Genomic DNA, 22,381 nt, shown 5'->3' with positions numbered 1-22,381 from the left:
AACGCCATTGCTATGCTAGATATGTCCACATGTAAAATACAATATCCATCTGTCTGTATCTCCCTCGGCCTTTAGCTTTCCAGTGTGAGCGCATGCCTGCCTCCTCCCTCTTTCTCTTCCCTCATCCACCGGGTGGATCCTTCTAGGCCTCGCCCTCTTTTCTCTCCCCCCCCAGCCCTTCTACCAGCCCCCTTCTCCTTTGCACCTTTGGCAGCGAATCCCGTTGCCATACCCCCGTGCTGTATCTCCCACGGACTGGCCTTCCACCCATCCAACCCACCCAGCCAGCACACTCAAACGAACAAGCCCCAGATAAACCATAGCAGCAGCACGACCCCGACGACTATACCCGCCAGCTTAAAGATTGCGACCTTGTTCCCGCTCGCGGCCATGCGGCCCAGGCGGCTAGCGGAGCCTTTCAGCGAGGTGCTCATGGAAGAGAACTTGCCGGACTGGATGTGTGGATCACAGATGTCAGCAGGCACGTCTTTTTCTGTACAATTACTAGCTGGGAGCAGGGTGTTGAGACTGGAGGGGAGGATATGGGAGAAGGGGGAGAAGGGGCAGGGGAAGAAGGAAAAAAAGGGAGAGGAGAGAGATAGGGGGGTAAGTACCGTATCGTCAATGACATCCTGCGCCCTGGCGTTGTCGTAGATGTCGACGGTGACGTCTCGCAAGGCGGAGACCTTTGCAGATAGCTCCGAGAGGCGCGAGTTGTTCTGGCGCTCGCGTTCGTAGGCGTCGGACATCTTTGTTTGTGCTTGCTTGCTTGTCTGTCTGTCTGTATTACTGTCGGTAGGCGGGTGTGCCTGGCCTGCCTTCCTGCCTTCCTTCCTGCCTGCGTAATGGATGTGGGGGGTGGATGTTCCTTGGGTGTTCTTAAAATACGTCGTAATGCAAGAGAAGTAAGGCAAGGTAGGGTAGAGAAGAAGGGGTGCGTGGCGCAAGGCTGTGTGCTCGGCTTGAGTGGAGATGCTTGCTTTCTTGCTTGGTGTTGTACGGAAGGAAGTTGTAGGTTCGGATTCGGATTCGGTTGGCTTGGGAGAGAGGGATGGGCTTTGTTTCCCGGTCTTTGTTGGAGTTAGGTGGACGTATTCTTTGCGAGGTTTCCGGAGCTGGTCTGGTTGATGCTGCTGTCGAGATGCCGATGTCGACGTCGATGTCGATGTCGATGTCGATGTCGGGCTGCAAGTTGACAATGTCCGCGTGGAAGAGCGGGCTCAGCTCAGCCACAATTGGTGGCTGTGTGGCTACTTAATGACATCGCCCGGCTCCACGTTGAAATGTCAAACTTCCACAATTATTCCTTTGCGACTACCCGACTAACCCCACCATCCACTATAACTTCTCCGACAAACGACCCAGCGAATCTCTACTCGACAACAACATACTGTTCCACCCGACTGCGACTACTGACATTAAATCCCCCCGATCTTGTTAGCTCTCCACACCAAAATGGGGATCCATAACCCTCTCCCGTCGTCGATGGCGTGTAAGTGATCCTCTTGCCAGTGTCGTCGGCAGTTGCTGATACTTCCCTCAACAGCGGAATGCAAGAAGTGTGCCAAGATTCTCTTGTCTTTCACCGACCCCCGACAGGCCTTTGGACCAGATAAGATTATCCCCCCTTCAGTGCTGGCAAACGCAAAGGTATATCTGCCCCGAAGAACAATAAGAGGAACAAGAAGAAGAACCTTTCCAGAACGCAAGTTCGGCACCGCTGACTGGGGGTCCAGGGACTCGCGATTCTCACCGTCATCAAAGCAGGCTTTCTCGGCTCGGGCCGCTACGGTAATGGCATCGTCGTCGCTCGCCTCGCAGATGGAACCTGGAGCGCGCCCTCTGCAATTGGAACCGGAGGGGCCGGCTTTGGGGGCCAGATCGGTTTTGAGCTCACAGACTTCGTCTTCATCCTCAACGACGCCGCGGCCGTCCGAACGTTTTCCCAGGCGGGTTCCCTCACCCTCGGTGGCAATGTATCCATAGCTGCGGGACCGATAGGACGGAATGCCGAAGCTGCTGGCGCGGCGAGTATGAAGGGTGTGGCGGGAGTCTTCAGCTACAGCAAGACCAAGGGGCTGTTTGCGGGTGTGAGCTTGGAGGGGAGCGCGATCATCGAAAGAAGGGATGCAAATGAGAAGTTGTACGGGCAGCGCTTTACTGCGGTACAGCTGCTGCAGGGAACCGTGAGACCGCCTCCTGCGGCGCAACCGCTTATGAGCGTCCTGAACTCCAGAGCATTTGCTGGGATACCGCCGGGGGACGATGCTACATATAACGATGTTCCGGTATATGACGATACGCACGACGACGTGGTGTGGGAGGGACGAAGGGGAAACGCGATGGGAGAAGGTGTGCGGAGGGATCGCACGGGAAGCGTAAACGACTACCAATCCGACTACAAATACAGTGATACCAGACCGAAGCGAGCGAGTACCTGGGCAGACGATATCTACGACCGCCCTACCAGCAATTCCTCGCGGATCAACAGCTTCAATACTGGCGGTGGCAGCATATCTGGCCGAGATACCAAAGGCTTCCAAGAAGACTACGTCTACGAGGATATGCCCCGAAACATGACTGGCAACAGCAAGATTGGACCTGGCAGACCGTCGGCGCCAAAGCCTCTATTTCAAAGTAAAACGGGCAGTCTGCGCGATAACGAGGCTGTCGCGATATACACGTTTGATGGCGAGCAAGCTGGTGATTTGGGGTTCAAGAAGGGAGATATTATCCAGGTGACGAAGAAGACGGAGAGTACAAATGATTGGTGGTGAGTACTGCTGAATGGAAAGCTTTACTTCTGTAGAGAATTAACTCGGTACAGGACCGGCATAAACGGAACCCGCACCGGCATATTCCCGGCCAACTACGTCGAGATGAAGAAGAAGTAGACGGGAGGCGCGCTATGATTGCTCGTTCAGCCCTGTAACTTTTAATGACTATCTCGGCCAGCAAGCAAGCTCCGAGAGACAGCTTGCATCCGAGGCTGCGATACGGTGCGAAATACTTTGATACGTCCAGTTTGAGATCTTTTTTTTTTCAATACTTTCAAGATGAGACGGCTTGGAGTCGCATAGGAAATGGAGTTTGGGCTCGAGGGTTACTGGCCTTTTCTACTTCTTCCCCTTTTTGCGAGCTTGCTTCAATCGATGAATCAATTTCCATTCTGCATACGCAAAATCAACGCTGATGAAAGATATCCTCAGGTGCCATCACCTTTTCCTCTCTCGTGAAACACCATGTGCAGATGATGCCTCTTTCATTTATTTGAACAGGATGTGGTCATTTAAATCTCAGTCAGGCAGGCTCCTCCTAGCTTTTCTCGCTCTATCTTCCCCAGCCATCTCGCATCTCGCCCACGGGTCAACTTCCATGTGCGCTTCTTGATTACCATCCTTCTTTATTCTCTTTTCTCATTCTTTATCCCCAACCACCCACCCATTGAGAACAGAACAAATAAAACCCTATGCTGCGCGTTCCTGTCCTGCCGCAAGCGCCGCAAGCGGGAGTCCCAGTCCCGTTCCGTCCGACCGTCTTTCTCTCTTTCTCTCTTTCTCTCTCTCTATGTCTCTCTCTCTCTTTCTTTCTTTCAGCCAGCTCAGCCCAACCCAGCCCAACAGTAAGTCCAACAGTTCAATAGTTCAATAGTTCAACTTGCGTCTTTGTTCCTGTTCCGGTTCCGGTTCCTTTTCCTTTTCTCTTTCTCTGCTTCTCTGCTCTCTCTCTCTCTTCTCTGCTCTCACCCCCTGGAAATCCCTCTACCATCTTATCTTATTCTACTCCATCTCGCTATCTATTTCTTCTCCTTCTGCTGCTGCTGCTGCGGCACATCACATTACACTCTGCATCCATCCATTCATTCACCTCTTGTTTGATCGAGTTATTGCTATTGTTACTGCTATTGCCGCTACAGCTGCAGCTGAAAAACAGAAACAAAATCAAAAACAAACACAAAAGCAAAAGCAAAAGCAAGCACGAACACGAACACAAACACAAACACGAAAACAGAACTCCACTCGCTAGCTAGCTACAATGGCAGCGCCCCAGCCTGCTCAGGTGTCAGATCTGGACAGTGACAGTGGCAGTGGCAGTGGCAGTGGCAGTGATATGGACATGGACAGTAACAGTAACACTGACAGTAACAGCGACATTGACAGTGAAGGGCAGGAAGTGGCGGCCTTCTACACGGAGGTTCTGCAAAATGCTGGGGTGCCGCAGGGCGATGTGGCAAACATTGTAAATGTATGTTTTTTTTTTTTTTTTTTTTTCTTCTTTTTTTCATATTTACCATTCTTCCAGTCATTACGCTGCATGTAGCCTTGGGAAGGGAAGACTTGACTACCTCGAGAGATATCAACGATTATTTGGATCGCCGCTGATGAATCTTTCTCTTCTTCTCGCCTGGCGTAGGATATCAAGACCCAGTACCAAGCCATGAAGTGGTCTGAGGATAAGCGTCGAGATCTGATCCCTCTCTACGATGGGAAGGGCTCTAAAATGCTCAGCGGTTCCATGCTCTTCGACCCCAAGCAGGAGATCACTGGGTCCGATACCCTGATCGGTCTTATTGCACACCTCAAGGCCAGCTCGGCCCTCCTCGCCGACGACGACAGCCTCCTCAAACCCAGAATCGACAAGATCTTGGACTACTGGACGAGCGCCTGCTCCCTCAAGCAGCTCGACCGCTTCCTCAACCGGGGGCAGCCGCAGTTTCTGGGCGCGCCCAGCCCGAATGGCATGAATCTGGATACCCTCGCCGTCAATCCTAGCGGGGTCCCGCACTTCTCGTACGAGCACCAACTGCGGAGGTCGACGGTCCGTTTGCTTCACTACCCGGGCCTCCTGTTTTTCGACGAGGAAGGCAACTTCGACAATCTCCGCGCCGACAGATTCGGGCTCCTGTACACCGTGGCGCGGGTTCTCCTCGAGTACGAACTCGGGACCAATAGGCCTGACCTTGCGGATAAGTTCTCGGTTGACCCGCGCGATGCCAATAACAGCCAGGCGACCTGGCTGGGAAAGGCGAGGGCCAGAATACAAGACACGCTGGAGGCTGTGGCCGTGATCGCTTGTCAGCCGCTAGACAACAGACCCCTTGGGCAGAGGCTTCAGGAGCGGTTGAGCCGTCGGGCAGCGAGGCATGCGGCGGGCTTGCCGAGGCTCACTTCACGGGAAGAGGCGCTGGCAGAAGCGACCATCTTCAGAGGGAACATCGCCGTCGACGCGGTGGGGTCGCTGCAGAGGCTGATTGCCAACGTGCAGGCCCAGGGTGCTGCCTTTCTCGATTCCCTGATTGCGGTACGTACGCTCTCGCGGGGCTGGCAGCTCCGAACTGGTCCGGGAATTTAGACATGCATATCTGATCTTATGAGTGAGCAGGAAATCGACGCACGCCTGCAGGCGGACGAGAATGATCATATCGACCCCTTGCTTCTGGATCTCATCAGCAGGGAAGATGCTTTCGAGCGCGCTCTGACGGTTGAGCATTACGAGGATAAGCTTATCAATAAGCAGGTCTCCGTCTTGGACGAGTCGCGTATCACGGAAGAGGAAGTAAGCGACCCCTTTATCAACAAAGACCCGTGAGGAAGCGTGATGATGCTCTTCCACGGAAAATACCTTGGTAGCCACACTGACTCTCGCATAATTTAGTGGCTTCGTAGTTGGAGCATTGAGAGGGACTTCATTGACCAATTGAAACCAGGCGGCACCCTCGCGGAGCAGGAGAGATACGTGTATAAGGTACTAGGGGATATGAGTTTGGTTAATAGACATAGGAGGAACTTTCGACTGTTGCGCGATTGGGCGGTGAATATGCGACCTTGGTAAGTTTTTTCGCTGATTGTCGATTGGAGTGCGGAAAGCGCTTTTTTCGTCGACGCCATCCAATTGAGGTTCCGAGGTCTCTAGGAACTCACTCCTCCGGCACGCAAAACACCCCTATGCCATAACTCTTCGGCCCAGCTCCGAAACTTGGTTCAGGGACGATGTACTGACACCCACAGGAAACAAATCTACCAGCTTTATTCGGAAAATGACGCGCCATGGGTCAAGGAAGGTATCAAACAATTTGATCGGAAAACCGAGACGGCCTTCGCCAATATACCTCTCGACGTCAGCGCAACAGCTTACCAACACGTCGTCCCGAAACTCTTTGGCATCAAGCCCGTTAACATCGACGACCCGTCCAGCTCCCTGAGCATAGACCTCGTCGGAACCGGACCCATGCGGAAGCTGTGCCTTATCTGCAATAAGCAGATGGGTCCTGGCTTGTCCGTCACCAGCACGGTCGTCGAGTTGACCTGCTCTCCCGTTTCGCATTTCTTCCACCTGCAGTGCATGTTTGAGTATTGGGACATGCCGGGCAAGCTCCTGCACAGCTGCCCGACCTGCGGCCACATGGCCAAGCTCAACTACGAGACCGTCGGTATCGAGCCAACCGGAGCCGGCGACGCCGAGTTCAGCCACAATTGCATGGACTACCCGATGTCCTCCACCGTCGCCCCGTTCCTCAACCACCCAGACCCCGTCATACGAGCCAGAGTCCGCAAGCTCTACGACGTGCCGGGTCCCCTCGACCCCGACCCCAACTTCCCGGACCTTGTGCACCCGTACTGGAGGCGGGAGAACGCCCTGAAGCTGCAGTGGGACAACATGGCCATCAGGTGGGAGAGCCGCGTCTTCCCCCCAGGGGTGCTCGCGCGCGCGCCCGCCCCCCAAGGCAACAACGCGCTGCTGGCGGTCGCGTCCAACAACCCATTCCTGCAGGACCGCCAGCAGGCGGCCACGGGCGGGGTCATCACCACGGCGCAGGCTAGGGAGCAAGAGATGGTGAGACGGGTCGCGGCGGATCTGGGCCGGAGGTACTTGAGTCTGCGGGTGGCGGCGCAGAACATCGAGGCGGCGAGGGCGATGGCTGCCGGCCAGGATCCGCCGCCGGACGACCTGGAGGATCTGAACACGACGCGGGTGTTGCCGGGGGCGAGGTACGGGCCGCAGGTGGAGGCGGCTTACATGCGGTCCGCGCGACGGAGGAGGAACGCGAGGCAGCGGAGGCTGGTCGCAGAATCACGAAGGGGTTTGAGTGGGTTGAGATGAAGCGGCAGCCGACGTTGCGGGTGTGGGTGGGAGAGGAGTCACGTGATGTTGCTCCCAGCAACGAGGCGTGTGAAGTTGGAGACTGCATTTTTGGTTTTTGGATGTGTTTTTTTTTTTTTTTTTTTCTTTTTCCAAGTACTGCTGGATGTAATATGCAGCTGGTACGCATTGGCTGGCTCGGTGGTTGTGTGTCTAGGTAGCTAGCTGCCTGCGTAATCTGCGTCTCATGTTTGAACACGGGGAAAGAGGACCAAGATGTTGATTTATGGATAGATTTATTTACCTTTTATTTACCTTCCTGCCTTGTTTTTCCTCTCCAGGAAAGCACACACATACACGGGCACACACACACACACACACACACACACATATATCTATATATATTGCGTAGCCTGGGTGTTGGGATTTTATACTAGTAACTCGCCTACGAACTTCGACGAGCGACGAGGAGGGCAGATCAGGCCAGATCACGGGGGAATAAGTAAAGACGGAGGGAAGGGGGGGGATTACTTAGGTAGCTGCTGATGTAGGTAGATGATACAATTTAGATATTCATTTTGGTTGGATTTTTGTTTCTCTCTCTCTGTCTGTCTTTCTTTCTTTCCTCCTTCCCTCCAAGCACAAAAAGGAAAGAAGAATGAAAAAGTGCGACGGACGGAACTCCGTAAAGACCACCAGGGGCAAAGCGAGGAATAGGCCAAGTGGGCCCCAAATCCCATCCCAAGTCCGAACGCAGGCGAAGTGAAGCACCGCACCGCAGCGATGGATGGATGAATGGGTCGTCGGTCCGGAAGAAGGTGAAGAAGGTGAAGGTGGCTAAAACGCCTTCCGTCCCGTGGCGGTCACGAGTCAGAGAGTACGTGGGTACGAGTAGAAGGGTGAGGGGTGGGATTAGCCGGCCGGTTGTTGCAGCGCGCCGGGGATTATCTGGCTATGGCATCTCCGTGTATCTCCAGCAGGAGGTTACTACTACTAAGTACTACGGTACTACTTACGTACCTATACTCTGTATTGCTGTTCGCTATTGGCGCGGGATGCGTGTCGGTGACTCGGTTGGGTGGGGGTTTATTTTTATACAAAGCATGTAGTAGTAGTAGTACAGACAGAAGGAACTTTGTCCTTTGACAAGGGCAAAGGCTTAAATTCTCGTTGCGAGGACTCTGTAATTTCCTCGACCTGGTGCGTTTCGGGGTCCTTTGTCAAGAGAAACTCTGAGCTTGGAAAGGTAAAATTGCGAGGTGGCGAGTGATGTCGATTGGTGGTGGGTGGTGCCAGTTGTTTTGTTTGTTTGTCCCACGCATACACGCTCCTGGGATCCGATTACCTATCCCATCCCATCCCATCCCACGAAAAACGCCCCCCATTGTGAGATGTGCTGCCGCCATGGGGCATCTCCTCCCTAAAGCGCCCAGCGACGCGATGCCATGCCATGCCATGCCATGCCATGCCATACGCAGCGCTGAGTTGATGGTTGGTGTAACTTGTACCTGCTGCTCTGCTGGCCGGCCAGTCAAAAGCAAATCGAATTGCAATATACCGTGGACTCCACATCAGATCACCACCCACCGCTTGAACTTACCGTACTTTCAAGCAACAAGCCGGCTGCAGCGCCCAAGTCATTGCTGACATGGGATAGGTAGTCGGTCCTCTTGAATCTCGAGTTGCGTCCCCCAACTCGCACACCGCTATGTCTGTTAGCAGCAGATCTACCGAGTACACATCTTGCATATGGCTGGCAGCTGCTCGCATGGGAAGCAACGACAACAGCTCTTACCCCCATGGCCTCTGCATAAACGCCGGCGCTTCAAAAGCTTCGAAATAAGGCTTCCCCCAGTCGTTGGAAATGTCGTTGCAGTTCGTAGAATTCGCTGTTGTTAGCCAAGCCAGAGGCCATGCATGATTATCTGATCCGTCAGTGCCACCGACCGTCGCACCCAGGCGAGGCTGCTGAGTCGTAATCGAGTCCACGGGTACAGTCGGTAGTCGTCGTCGTCGTCGTCGTCGTCGTCGTCGTCGTCGTCGTCGTCGAAAGCAGGAGAAACGGGAGGTATTCTGCTTGGTCGAAGCCCGACCCGATCATCCCAACGCTCGCGAGCAATCGTGAGATGGGAGACCTACGGACGGTATCAGAGTTTCCCGGTGTCTGGCTTTCCTCTGAGACCCGGCCCGCGCAGCCCAGCCCGGCCCAGCCAGATCAGTGGGTTCCGGTCTCTGGGCTTGATGTTCAATCTCTCTTTGGCTTTCTTGTGACCGCTTGATACCGGTATTCGAGCGTCCAGGAAAGCCCTGGCTCTTCCACAAGGTAACCAGGGGTCCAACGGATGGTCCTTGAGCGTTGATTCATACTGTATGTAGCTTCTGTCTGATGACTGCTCCGTCTGCTCTCCCCGCGGTCTGGCAGTCTTGATGTCGTCTCGTCTCGTGCTCCTCGCCACGGCGCGGCGCGGCGTGCATCTGGATCTTGACTTTGGATTTGGATTTGGATTTGGATTTGGATTTGGATTTGGACTTCGATTTGGATTTCGATTTGGATTTCGATTTGGATTGCAGGAGAGCGAGCGACCCCCACCCGACGCGACGGAAGACGAGGATCAGGGACCTGCTCTAAACATCCGCCAAACAATCGCTAAGCAAACGGGGTCGGGGGGCAGTCCGACCCTGAAAATCAATTCTTAGTGCCTTGGATAGGGGACGTGCAAGCAGCGGGCACGCCCTGGCGTGGCCGAGATCCCATTTCCCGGATTGTCGATCCTGGTTCCGGCGTGCTGACTCTTGCGAGTGGTGAGTGAGTGTGTTTAGTAACTTACTACGGTACCGGTACTGACTGAGCTACGGAGTAGGAGTTGCTCGGAGGACACGCAGCGCTAGAAGGACTGGAAACCTCTTGGTTGTAGTAGTCGTAGTAGTAGTAGTCGTAGTCGTAAATGCATACCGGTACGTAGTATATGCATGCATGCATGTACGTAGTATTCCTCGCTCTGTGTGTACTGTAGCACGGACGGCCGACGCTGGGCGCAGAGTTAGTGACCCTACCTCGCCTTACCTTGCAGCTAGTAGTAAGTAGAAAGGTGCCGTGATCTGGGACGGATAGCTGCGATATTTGAGGAGCCACCAGAAATTCCCCCCCAAACTAGTTCAAAAGGGCTTGGTCCCCCCTATCCCGTCGTCTCAGCTCGTCCGCTTCTGTTTCCATCTCCCATCTCTCATTACCATCTGCTGTCTGATACCCTATATCAACATACCTCCCGTCCCCCTCAGCTCGTCGTCTTTGCCCTTGCTTGCCCTTGCCTCTGTCCTCTCCTCTGTCGTGCCTCGTCGAACGGCGTTTGTTTTGAGAGATTATCGGTACCTTTGCTCTTCGGATCCCCCGTGACGCATACCAAACACCTTTCCGCGATATCCTCTTGAAAAAAGTCTCGTCGTGCGCCTCTGCTACCGACGGTCCCCGTTCCAAGATTTATACCCAGGAACCTCGCCTCTGATCCTTCCACGGAGAGCGAAATAGCCTTTGCGGATTCGAAAAGACCTGTTTGCTTTGTTTGTACTTTGCACAGCATCTAGACAACTGCTCCTCCGGTCTGTAGTAGAGCAGATTTTTTGATATTTAATAGAAAGGAACACCAAGAGCTGGATTTCTTCTGCCACCATTTTTCAGTATATATTTCTGCCTCGTTCGTCTCACGGATTTCCTATCGATACCCACTTCGCACATTCTGCACACTCCATTCACCTTCGGATACCCTCGAGATTCAACAGAAAAGCTCTTTGAATTATTTGTTGCGACGTGAATTCAGGTGAGGAGCGTCCGAAAGAACGGTGGCGTGGTATCAAGCAGGCTCGCTAACCTGTCGACTTCTCACAGAACAATTCAATATTAAGGAAAAATTGCTGCTAGCGGAACCAATTCGAGCACGAAAGACTCACCAGACAGACGAAGTGAATTGGAAAGGAAAATCGGCAAATCGACGCTAACGTTTGGCTTCAATTCTCGAGATTTCGAAACTATTTAAACTCGCTTTGTCTCCTCCATCGACATCTTTTTCCTTCCACTCCACAACAGCTTCTCTCCTTCGACAGATTTCTCAACATCCAAATCTTTTCGATCTCCAGTCAACTCCCAGATACCCAAACACAACACCAACCCATACACAAACCGTGAGAATGTTCTCTCGCTCTGTCACCCGTGCGGCGCGCAACGTTCGCGTCGCTCCCGTGGTTGCCCGATCTGTTCGTCCCTTCACCAATAGTGTCCGCCAGAGTGAGCCAGTCCCAGAGGTAGTCGCTGCGACGGAGGTCAAGCACTCGTCCTACGCAGCTGGCTCCGTCGAGAGATCAACTATCAAGGTTGATCAGAGCGCCGTCGAGTCTTCTGGTCCCCTCAACCACACCACCTACAGCTCCCTTCCCCCTACTATGCAAAAGTATGCCTTGGTCAACAAGGTCGTCGTCGTTACTGGGTACGTTCTATCCGATCTTGCCTTTCTCTGCAGAAAATCACTAACGATCTCCTAGTGGCGCCCGTGGACTCGGATACAACATGGCCCAGGCCTGCATCGAGGCTGGCGCAAAGGCGTTGATCATTCTCGACGCGAACTCTCAGACCGGAGAGGAAGCAGTCGCATCTTTACACAAGTTCGCCGGCCTGACTGTCCCCGTGGCCTTCTTCAACGTTGACGTTCGGGATGAGAACGCTATCAACGAGTCCATCAACGCGGTCGTGCAGGCCTATGGTGTACCCGATGTTCTGATCAACTCTGCCGGAATTGCCGAGTAAGCTCTCCACTTAATTTTCACTGTCCAAAACAAAAAACGATCTGAGCCCTTACTAACCTCTACCCAGCTCCAACATCCCTGCCGAGAAGTACGATACTACAATGTTCAGACGTCTGATCGACATCAACCTCAACGGCACCTTCCTGATGGCCCAGGCCGTCGGCAAGCACATGATCGAGGCGAAAAAGGGCGGCTCCATGGTCTTCATCGCCTCCATGTCCGGAGGCATCGTCAACTACCCCCAAGAGCAGAGCTGCTACAACGCCTCCAAGGCGGGTGTCATCCAGCTCGGCAAGTCGCTCGCCGCCGAGTGGGCCAAGTTCGGCATCCGCGTCAACATGATCTCCCCCGGCTACATGGACACCGCCCTCAACAACGTCCCCGCCCTCGACGCCCAGAAGAAGATCTGGAAGTCGCTCACCCCGCAGAACCGCCTCGGTGCCGTCGACGACCTCAACGGTCTCGCCGTCCTCCTGGCGTCCGACGCCTCCGCCTTCATGACGGGCTCCAACGTCATCATTGACGGCGGCTACACCTTGTACTGATCGCTAGTAAAGTGAGGAGAGGAGTGTTCCAGGGAGTTGCGCCACCCGGCAACGGATTGCCTACTTTCTACCCGGGGCTTACGGCCATCTCTTTGGCGTGTACGTCTTCTTCTCACTCACGGCCGCGTGGGGAACGTGGGGGTGGGGGAGGTTCGGATTCTCTTCTTCCTCCTCGGATGAACAAAAAAACAACAAAAAAAAGATCCTCTGACTCATTTGCTTGCCGCGTCTGTTCTTACAGGGTGTTTATTCTGGCAAGGGGGGGGGAACGGCTCGCTACAACAGCAGCCTCATAGACGGACGGCGTTTTCTTTCCCCAGCGAGTGAGCGATCGTAGATGACTGGCCTGCCAGCCGAAGAAAAAATCGCAGCCCAATCAATCATTCCAACTTTAATAGTGAAATAAAAAAAATTAGAGAGAGAGAGAGAAAGGGGAAGAAACCTGCTCACTTCAGAACTTGCTTGCCTGGTCTTCTTCTTTGTGATTTCCTACCTACCTCTCCTACCTACCTATCTCAGTCACCATCACCATCACAGTAAAAAAAAAAAAAAAAAAAAAAAAAAAAAAAAAAAAAAGTGCACTCCACCACGCCCAACAGAACCAATCAACGAACGAGTGCCCTCTCCCCTCTTATCCTTCCTCATCTCCATCTCCATCTCCACCGCCTCATTCCCCCTCCCCCTCTCCCTCTCCCTCCCCCTCTCCCTCTCATTCAACTTGCCCACATCACAACCCATCACAACCCATCGCATCATACATACCTAACACCGACCCATACTTCTTCTTCCGCAGCTTTTCCCGCCTTTTTGTCCCCCCCCCCCCCCGCCTCCCTCTTCTTCTCCCTCTCCTCGCTCGTCCTGCTGCTGCTGTACTGCTGGGAGGAATCGGGACGGGAAGGGAGGAAGATACTTCACTTTCTGTTGCTGGGTGGGTTTTTGATGGCGGGTTTGTTATTTGTTATTGTTTGTTTGTTTGTTTGTTATCCGTGCATTTATTGTTTGTTGTTTGTTGTTTGTTGTTTGTTATTTATGATTTAGTATTTGTTATTTAGACCCCTAACTCTACTTGCAGCGGGCAGCTGGCTGGCTTCGTTCATCGGATGGTGGTATATATATATATGTTTTACTGGATACCGATATTGGTCCCTTTTATTTTATCTTCTTTTCTTTTATCTTCTTTCTCCCTTGCCCCCCCCCCCCCCCCCCCCCCTCTCGCTTACTTGCCTTTGACTACCCACTTGCCCAGCCTTGGATAGATGTTGATGGACGTTGAGATAGATAGATAGATAGATAGATAGATAGATATAGATAGACCGTAGATTTTTCGGCTGATGGTGGGCCCTCTTTGTGCGTGCGTGCGTGGATTGGGGGAGGGGGGAGGGGGAAGAGGGGTTAGATGGATGAATTGAAGGATTAGCTATAGAAGGCTAATACCGGTGATGGGAAATTTTGCCGCGCATAATGGAATATTTTGAATACGGAGATCTATTTCCGCGTTCCTATCACAACCTCAACTACTACACCCATCACAACCAGCACAATCCGCACAACCAGCACAAACAGGCATGTTAACCACCACACACCTCTCAAACCCCTCCCCCCCCCCCCTTGTTCTCCGTATCTGCTACGAAAACCCACTTATTACTTGAAGTGAGTAGACGCGCTGGCTTTCAGGCTCCTTTCTTGTAAGCTGACCTCCTTTGCCTTTGAATCACGCGCGCCAACCCCCAGCTAACACACCCCCTTGATTCCCTTCGTTTGAAACGAATACTAATCTATTACTCAAAGTAACCAAACGCGCTAATCTTTAGGCTCCTTTTCCTCTTAACTTTATAAGCTGACCGACCTCCTTTTCCTTTCAACCTCACGAGCTAAAATCTTCCAAACCTTAGACTTCAACCGACTTGGTCGATCTCCCTTAAACCTCACGGTCCGATTGACATAGAAATAAAAAGACGGCGCATCGGGTTTAGATTCGATTGATTGCGAGATCTGAACGTAGTTGTACGTAGAGCACGATATAAGGTGTTAGAAAAATTAATAGGAAGGGGAGCGTCTGATCGAGTTAGGAAAGAGGGAGAGCAATGAACTTGTCGTCATGTACATGTGGCGGGGTAAGGGGAAAGGACGGCTCAGGCGGGCGATTAATCATCCATAAGATCTTAAAAAGCGTAAGATTCGATCGATAAGGATAAACTTACAGCTTGGTAGCTTAGCAGGATGAAAGCTTACTGAAACGACGAGAACTCGTTATGTATGGCTATACAATGGTATTTATTCTTTCAGCGAGCAAGCATATACCCCGGACCCGGCGCCGGGCATTTATAGAATAGAAAAGTCTTGTATTATATACTGTAACTACTATTATATATAACCTTCCATTTTACCCCTTTAATAGATACATACCAGATTCTCTTTCTCAGCCCTTAAATAGAGCTGAGAAACCCTCCATCTCGAATAGCCAGCAATCCATAAAAGCCTCCTTCTCTGCGATATGAAATTTCATCATCGTAAAAGAAAAAGATGGTATCCTTTCCCCTTTGCGGGTGCGGCGCGTACTCGGGTTTTCCAGCCTCTAGAAGTCCGAACTACTCAGTACGCAGATCCTTTGTGCAAGCTATCTTGGCTGCTAAAACACGCTTTTAGCGCGTTTCATGCTTTAGTTTTTTACTCTGATCTTTTTTCTGGACCCTGCTTGTTTACTTGGCTTTTTTGCTTGCTAAACTGGCCCTGACGTTGTAAGATACTCTTGCGTAAAGAAAGGACTTGTTATTACAACTCATCCAGGCCAATTTCGATCAAGTATTCGGTTTTCATGACTGTATTGGTCTGAACTACGAGAGACCTGGCCCTCGAATCCGCTATCTATAATCATCACTATTATAAACTTGGTTTTCGGTTCTGTTATGGTTCCACTTTCAATCGACTGTAGGTTTTCTACCTATCACATCTAACGTTTAACAAAACCGCTGTCTTTCGAGCCTCACATCCTTGATAAGAGCTTGCACCTGACTGCAAATCTATTGCCAGACAAACCGACTGACGTAGAACTCTTCAATAAGCCATTCTGCCGCACCGAGCTTTGCGCCACTCCTTAACACGATGAACTGCTCCCGCCGCAATCCAGCCCCTTCCTCAACAAGTCTCCTGACACCTCTCCCTGACTGTCAGCCACACCACCGCGCTCCTTCCCGATTCGGCCTTAATACATCCCAATCCCGAGGATCTTACACATCCCTGTCAGCCTTAGAAACACGCCAATTCACACTTTTGCCCAGCTTCAGAAATTCATCTCTTCCAATCGTCGGTGAGCTTAAACACAATGCGAAAGAAATTGATCCGACTTGGGCAAGTCGGAACCACCAAGGCGGGACAGTTCCTTTCGCCCTTATAAACTCGATAAAAAATCACCCGCTTATCATATCGCTGTTATCTCTGTATGATAAGATGCAGTGTAGTGGGTTAATCAGAAAAAACCCCACACAATTTCAATTACATATCGCTGGTCCATTATTTTGCTGAAGTAAAGTAATAAAAATGGTACTCTTGGTGTACTTTTGTTATACTTTTCGACGTTATTGATCCGTGCGCTGATTAAGCGAGAAGAGTCAATAACGCCCTTCTCGAGCTCGGAAGCTAAGCGCCAGAGCTCTTCAAATATTGGTGACGTTCGTCACGTTGCTGTAATCTCGACTAATGTATAAGTATTAATTGTAAAAAGGATGGGGATGGGAGAAGAGAAAATTCCAAAGAAGCAACTGCTTGCGTTAGACCTAAGCGGGCTATTGCTAAGTTTGAAATTCTAGAGACAGCGGCTTGCATTACATTTAAGAAGGCTACTATTAGGAATGAAATGCTAGTGAAACAGTTGCTTGCATTACAGTCAAGGAGGCTATTACTAATAATAGATTGTTAGAAAGACAGCTGCTTGCATTATACTCAATGCGCCAGAATTGTTTTGACGGTCCAAGATCCAAGAAATGACTTTCCAGTACCCAAATCACTGATTAGATTTTGAGAACATAAATTATGAAACCATGCTTTTGCAGTAAAGTATCAATAATGATGAAGTTTGCTTACCGGGAGGACCTCGAATAACACTGACTGGCTTCGTAAATGTATTGACAACTGAAGATATCTGAGACTCGTCCCGCTCAAATGTTTACCCAGTATTTACCCGAATTGTGAGACGGCCTTTCGCATCAATAGTACTAAGGTTCCTCTCGGATTTCGATCTGAGACTCGGAAATGGCTGAAAGATATCGTCGCGTACCGCCGGAGAGAGAAGATTTGGTCTAGTGGAAACTCCATCCTCTTCTTCAGCGATTCCAAGATCGGCTCGGGAAGCAAGAACTGGAGTGGTGACTAGAGCGAAGCGAAGGTCTAGACGCGTCTTTCATAGCTATGACGGCTTTCCGAAAAGATATAGAATCGGGGAATTAAAGAACTACTATGGGTGGGTTTCGCAAAAGAAGGTCGATGTTTCGGTTGATATGCGCAGACCATAACTGTCGTGCTCGCTCAGCAGAGCTCCGAACGATTGATGTTTGTGAAAGGTCTCAGAATCCGTCAGGAACTTCTTCTTGCTGCTTTCAGCTAAGCCTGTCAATCTCCCCAATCCCGATCCACAGTGTAGCGCAAGGCAAGGCTGACCATCCTCTATGTAGAGCCCTGCGATAGAAAGAATTCCGAAGGTCTCCGACTTTCGAGCATTCTTCTGGCCAAGAGAAACATTTAACCCAGTCCGCAACTCACCCAACATGTCTTCTCTGAGTAGCCGAAATTAGTTATCGCGATGTAGCATAGTGCGTTCATTCTCTGGCGTTTCCTTCACCTCCTTGGCTTTAAGATAATATAGTGTTTTTTTAAAGAGGAACTCGTCCGTCATGGGATAGACGCGGATCTGCAATAGACGCGCATCTGCCGATAGCCCGCGAAGTCGTTATCATGTTGTCCACCAAGTCCAAAAGCAGCCTTGTTAGGGGTTTTCGATCTAGTGTACTATGGATGAGGTTGTTCCTGTTCCAGAATGTGGGTGGGTAGGTGATAGCCAATAGCAAGTCATTGAGGAATGAACCATCGGCGAGTGATTTCACTCCTGGGTCCGAAAGGTATCCAATAAGCTTGAGAGAATGGGATTTGATAAAGCTAATGGAAATGTCGACTCTACAGTAATAGAATCTCTGATGGGATCAAGTTTGGCCTTGTTTGAAAAGATAGTTCCCATACATCGACTAGGATTAATCTCGATCAATCCGGCTTCAAGAAAGAGCTTTGCATCAGCAGCTACAGTACTAGGCAACTGCTACCGGTATTAGCCACTTAAGCGAGAACATCAAAATCAACACTAGACACTCAGCTAGTACTTCTTAATTACGCAAGAATTACAAATCCAAATCGAATTAAAAATGTATTATTTAATTCATTATAGTACTTCTTTTATTCTTTTCAGTTTTTAAGCTAATTATTCGAATGCGCACGGACTTTAATACTTAGTATGCCAGCCTTCGGCCGCGATACAAGCTTTATTCTATCCGGTGTACTCTAATACAAATTATTAAATAACGATTATTCCAACGTACTACTATCTTACGCAGCTTGCAAACAAAAAACTTTATCTTTTACATTGGGTAGTACTTTGGATTCGATTTATCGATTGCAATGTCGACTAGACGAGCTCCGATAAGAAATTGATGAAGTGCCGTTGGAAAGTTTTCTGGCCCGTACAAGGTCTTGGTCTGCCGAAGACATCGGTTTTGCTCAAAGTTCATTTCGAATAAGCTGCTACGTACGTAAGTAAATCTACTTATCTACCGTATCTACCTTAAAGGCTACTAAGCTCAACGGAGGGGAGATTTTAAGTCATCAGCCTGGTCCATGCACGCTTGGCAAGCAAAAGTCACCGAGGAGTACCTAGAAATATCAAAGTAAAATAATCATTAAAATCGGTTGCAATTCGTTAATATGCCTCTTAAATAGCTATATATAGATCCCAAGTGGCGTTCGGACACTTGTCCATTTCTCAAATACCGACCCGCAGACTTGTAATCGACGAGTGGCCCAGCGGGCTGCTAGCAGTTGCGCATCGGAAGCGAATACAGATTTTGATGTTTAACTACTTGTCTTTGTGTATAAGATATAAACTACTATAAGGCTGACAAACAGGGTACCCACAATATGGATTAATTTGCGATTGCCAATAAATACTGTATTTGCGATTCTCACCTCTTGTCTTCGGCCACCTCTGTCGTTTCGAAACGTAAATTCTACTCTCTTTTTCTTCATGTGGAAAGTCGGTCGCCAGATTTCAAGGGCAAGCGAACATCTGATTCGCTAAAACAAAGCTTGGAACTCAACGGCTTATTTGCATACACTCTTAACCAAAAAAGGCCGGCCACGGTCACTCCGGCGGCGCTATGCCGGAGAAGCCGAAGATGTACGTAAGCAGCCCGATTTTCCTTTCAAATGTTAAGAGTGGGTCAATAAAGTAACACACGGGGTGGGAACCGGGGGCTCCCGTGGCCGCTTAACACCTCCCAAATGCAGAGACCCCTTCGCATTACAAACAAGCAAATTAACGTCATACTGCTACCCACTTCCCGCGCTTCCCGTAGACGGGGGACCATCAAAGTCTCCGTCAGGCCATGGTCCGGCGCCTTATGGTCTCGCTAAAGGTCAGCACTACTTGTCCTGACCAGTGGTCCTATAGGGAAATGTAAACAACACCAACAGATCGCAAGCGTCTAAGGTTCTGATTTTCCCCATATGCCTGAGTATAAAAGGATTTCATTTTTGTTTCCTCGAAGAACGAATTCTGAACTGGCCGCATCTAGACAAAGGCTAATAATAACCTTGTAATTTTGTGGACTTGCTGAAGATTTCCGTAGCTGTATAAAGCCTTTCTTTCCAGCCCTGCTCAACGCATCTTTCACCCTCTCCATCTACAATTCTCACATCGATTCCAGACACTCCTTCGCCTTCTCCCAAAATGTTCACCATCAAAGCCCTCGCCGCCATGCTGTTGTATGTCCTTCTGCTCCCGTTTCATCTGGAATACTTCAGCATGCTAACTTGGATCCCCCTTTAGTATCTCAGCCGGTAGCGCTCAATTGTACTCGTGTACCTGTGGTGTAAACCACGCCCAAACCAAGCTTGCCTGCGGCAGATTATCCGATGGACAGATGTCGGGTAATGAGGGCTTCTACCGCGTAAGTAAATTGGTTATCAGTTTGAGACTATCCAATCTTGTTCAAAACCTCCCCCTCCCGCCTCATGCATCAGCATATATGACAATCATAGCTACTGTAGCCAGTCTCCTCGATCTTATGCTAATCCGTTTTTCTGCAGTGCATGGTCTCAACTGTCGCGGCCCGCGACGAGTTTCTTACTCGATCATGCACCATGTCGCAGATGGAATGCTACGAGGACAACCAAAAATTCTCGTGCCTCTGCGGTGTAAACTACTCTCAAACCGAGCTCGCATGCAAAGCAACGGGTGTTGGAGAGATGACAGGCAGCCGCAATGACTACAGCGTAAGTGTTTGATCATCCGACGGAGACAGACCCATTCATCCCTTTTCAAAGCCGCCCCTCCTCCTCATGCAATAGTATATAAGACTATTACATCTATCATAGCAAAAGCGCCCTCCCTATCTGATACTAACACTTTTCTCTATAGTGTATCGTTCCTGACGCCAATGGCCGCGAACTCTTCCAAACTGACGCCTGCATCATTCCCGGCCGCAGTTGCGTGCCGATCGAAGAATAATAAGCTCTTCCAGAAGCTGCCGGCGTTGCATAAACAAGATATATATGGCGCACTGCAACTCTCTCCTACACCTCCTTTCTCCTTTGTTCGCTCACGCGGGCGTCTACTTCTTATGTACATATACCAAAAGTCCTCGGACTTATTTACCTAGAATCTGGTAGCAGAAAAGACCAAGCACACGATTGCTTCTATCACACATTTCTCACATGTGATATTCGGACGGGAGAGGCTTGACCATCAGCGAAATGGCACTTTCATCTCGTAGATAACAAAGGCTGGTCCTGAAATACAACGAACATGGGGTCCCCAATCTCTGAGATAACTCAAACGTAGCCCTTTCCGAGCGGGAAATACCACGAGAGAAGAACCCCACTGATAAACACTAGCCAGCTGCTGAGGCAAGTAGACAAGCCGAATTCCCCCCCTAGAAAAAGGCTACCAAGTCTAGCGAAAAAGAAAAAGAAAAACAAAAAAAGGAGATGAGAGTTCCATCCGTAAGTAAACGACATGAAAGTTTTTCCCTCAAACCAGTTCTTACTTAAATAAACGGTATATTCCATTATTCATCATGCGTAAGACCACACTTGTAAGGCACTCGATCATTTCTCATACATAAAAGGCACACGATCTTTTCTTACGCGTACTACCTATCCGCCGGTACAATATAATCTCACGGGTATCCATCCCATCGAGGGAACCCGATACATACCGAGAAGCCAACCTACTTACTATACATCTCCCGGCCATCCAAATGATGCACATCCTTAGCTACGTACATTTGTACCCTCCCACTCCTATTCTCTCACTCCTATCCTCTCACCTACCACAACGGCAGGTAGAGAGAGAGAGGTCAATCCAGCACTCTTCTAACCCTCTTCCACAAAGAGACAAATTGCTTACTAGACCATCTAAAGCCAACATCAAACCTTACTTATCTAAAAGAATAATCTCATCGAATAGTCGATCGTCCCCGACCGGCCTAATAAGAGAAACTACCTACCCTATCATCCTTAGTAATAGCCATCCTCCTCCACACCTTCAAAAGCACGCTCGTCAAAGAGGCTCGTTCCAAATATCTTCAAAACCAGATTAGCATGCATCTTAACCCGGGATACATACGATTAGAATACAATACAGAAACCTTCCCCCCCCCCCCGGATGGTATCTTCTCGTTTTTCATTACAATCCAGTCAGCTTGTCTAAAACCAATTTAAATATATCAGAATATTAGTGTCAAGATGGGGAGGTTTTTTTCTTCTTTCGAGTATCGCTACCACCACCGCTTGTAGGTGGTACCTCAACGCTTCCAGAGATCTAATCAAGATCGGAACCGGTCGGCTTAGCAAACATTGATTTCATCATCGGGCGTCGTCAAAGGGAGTAATCAATTGCTTACTGATTAATAACATGTTCTCGAAAAAAAAAAAAAAAAAAAAAAAAAAACCCCCCCCGAAAAAAAAAACGGGTCTCCTCCGTATAGTTGCGAGGACGTGTCAAAGACGGCCTGTCTGAAAACGCTCGAGATGGTTCGTTTCAAGGACGGCCTTTTGACGAGAAAGACGGGAGGGACTCTTTCCTATCAACAAACGATTACAATCGCTCGAATCGGTTCCCATTCCAGTTCAGTCATAATTTAAATCTAGTTTTTTTTTTTTTTTTTTTTTTTTTTTTTTTTTTTTTTAATTTACTTTACAAGTTTGACTCCATATCCCAATTTCAGCTATGGACCTGAGGTGATCTATCTACCAGCCACGCTACAGTAACTAACCTCCCCTCAAGACCGTCTCTAAATAAAAGAGGTCGTCATCGGATCGATGATCAGCTACCGTACAGCTACCGTAGCTGACTATCGAAAGGCCCTGTCTAGGATTCCCTTTCCAAGACATCCATCCGCTAGTATAACAGGATAATTTATCACGGGTACCTTATCCATCCCCTATCCCATCAGAGGAGACCGATATATACCGGAAAGCCGACCAACCTCCTTACCATACAGCGCTCCACCATCTAATTTATGCATAATTACATTCGACTAACTACATTTATATCTTCTCTCACTTATATATCGTCTCACTCTTATCTATATCTATATCCTCTCACTTATATCATCAACCATCGGCTCACACTAACCGCCTCCTCACCTCACATCCGCCACACTCCCCAACCCACCCACCTCTGCTTTCTTTCTTTCTTT

The 22,381-nt window shown here is 49.8% G+C and overlaps 5 protein-coding genes across 5 annotated transcripts; 4 read left to right on the top strand and 1 right to left on the bottom strand.

The window, feature by feature from the left end:
* Positions 1-293: 293 nt before the first annotated feature.
* On the bottom strand, positions 294-749 carry L3040_005472 (uncharacterized protein; the record flags this gene model as incomplete). The annotated part of the gene is made up of 2 exons (XM_007295943.2): positions 294-452; positions 615-749. 2 exons carry the CDS (start codon positions 747-749, stop codon positions 294-296), a joined length of 294 nt encoding a protein of 97 aa, XP_007296005.2.
* A 706-nt stretch (positions 750-1,455) lies between these two features.
* On the top strand, positions 1,456-2,894 carry L3040_005471 (uncharacterized protein; the record flags this gene model as incomplete). Its single annotated transcript, XM_007295944.1, has 4 exons — positions 1,456-1,492; positions 1,547-1,650; positions 1,737-2,773; positions 2,828-2,894. The coding sequence occupies 4 exons, from the start codon at positions 1,456-1,458 to the stop codon at positions 2,892-2,894; spliced, it is 1,245 nt and encodes a 414-aa protein (XP_007296006.1).
* Positions 2,895-4,035: 1,141 nt separating this feature from the next.
* Positions 4,036-7,101, top strand: L3040_005470 (uncharacterized protein; the record flags this gene model as incomplete). Its single annotated transcript, XM_066154534.1, has 6 exons — positions 4,036-4,061; positions 4,149-4,245; positions 4,414-5,301; positions 5,383-5,556; positions 5,656-5,828; positions 6,009-7,101. The coding sequence occupies 6 exons, from the start codon at positions 4,036-4,038 to the stop codon at positions 7,099-7,101; spliced, it is 2,451 nt and encodes an 816-aa protein (XP_066011392.1).
* A 4,161-nt stretch (positions 7,102-11,262) lies between these two features.
* L3040_005469 (uncharacterized protein) lies at positions 11,263-12,419 on the top strand (the record flags this gene model as incomplete). Its single annotated transcript, XM_007295947.1, has 3 exons — positions 11,263-11,558; positions 11,614-11,871; positions 11,942-12,419. 3 exons carry the CDS (start codon positions 11,263-11,265, stop codon positions 12,417-12,419), a joined length of 1,032 nt encoding a protein of 343 aa, XP_007296009.1.
* A 6,988-nt stretch (positions 12,420-19,407) lies between these two features.
* L3040_005468 (uncharacterized protein) lies at positions 19,408-20,187 on the top strand (the record flags this gene model as incomplete). Its single annotated transcript, XM_007295949.2, has 4 exons — positions 19,408-19,442; positions 19,507-19,627; positions 19,767-19,952; positions 20,098-20,187. The coding sequence occupies 4 exons, from the start codon at positions 19,408-19,410 to the stop codon at positions 20,185-20,187; spliced, it is 432 nt and encodes a 143-aa protein (XP_007296011.2).
* Positions 20,188-22,381: the final 2,194 nt, after the last annotated feature.

This window comes from Drepanopeziza brunnea, assembly GCF_022702325.1.
Source record: "Drepanopeziza brunnea f. sp. 'multigermtubi' strain 214-2 chromosome Unknown ctg9, whole genome shotgun sequence".
NCBI classification, from domain to species: domain Eukaryota; kingdom Fungi; phylum Ascomycota; class Leotiomycetes; order Helotiales; family Drepanopezizaceae; genus Drepanopeziza; species Drepanopeziza brunnea.
This window is presented reverse-complemented; position numbering and strand designations above follow the sequence as displayed.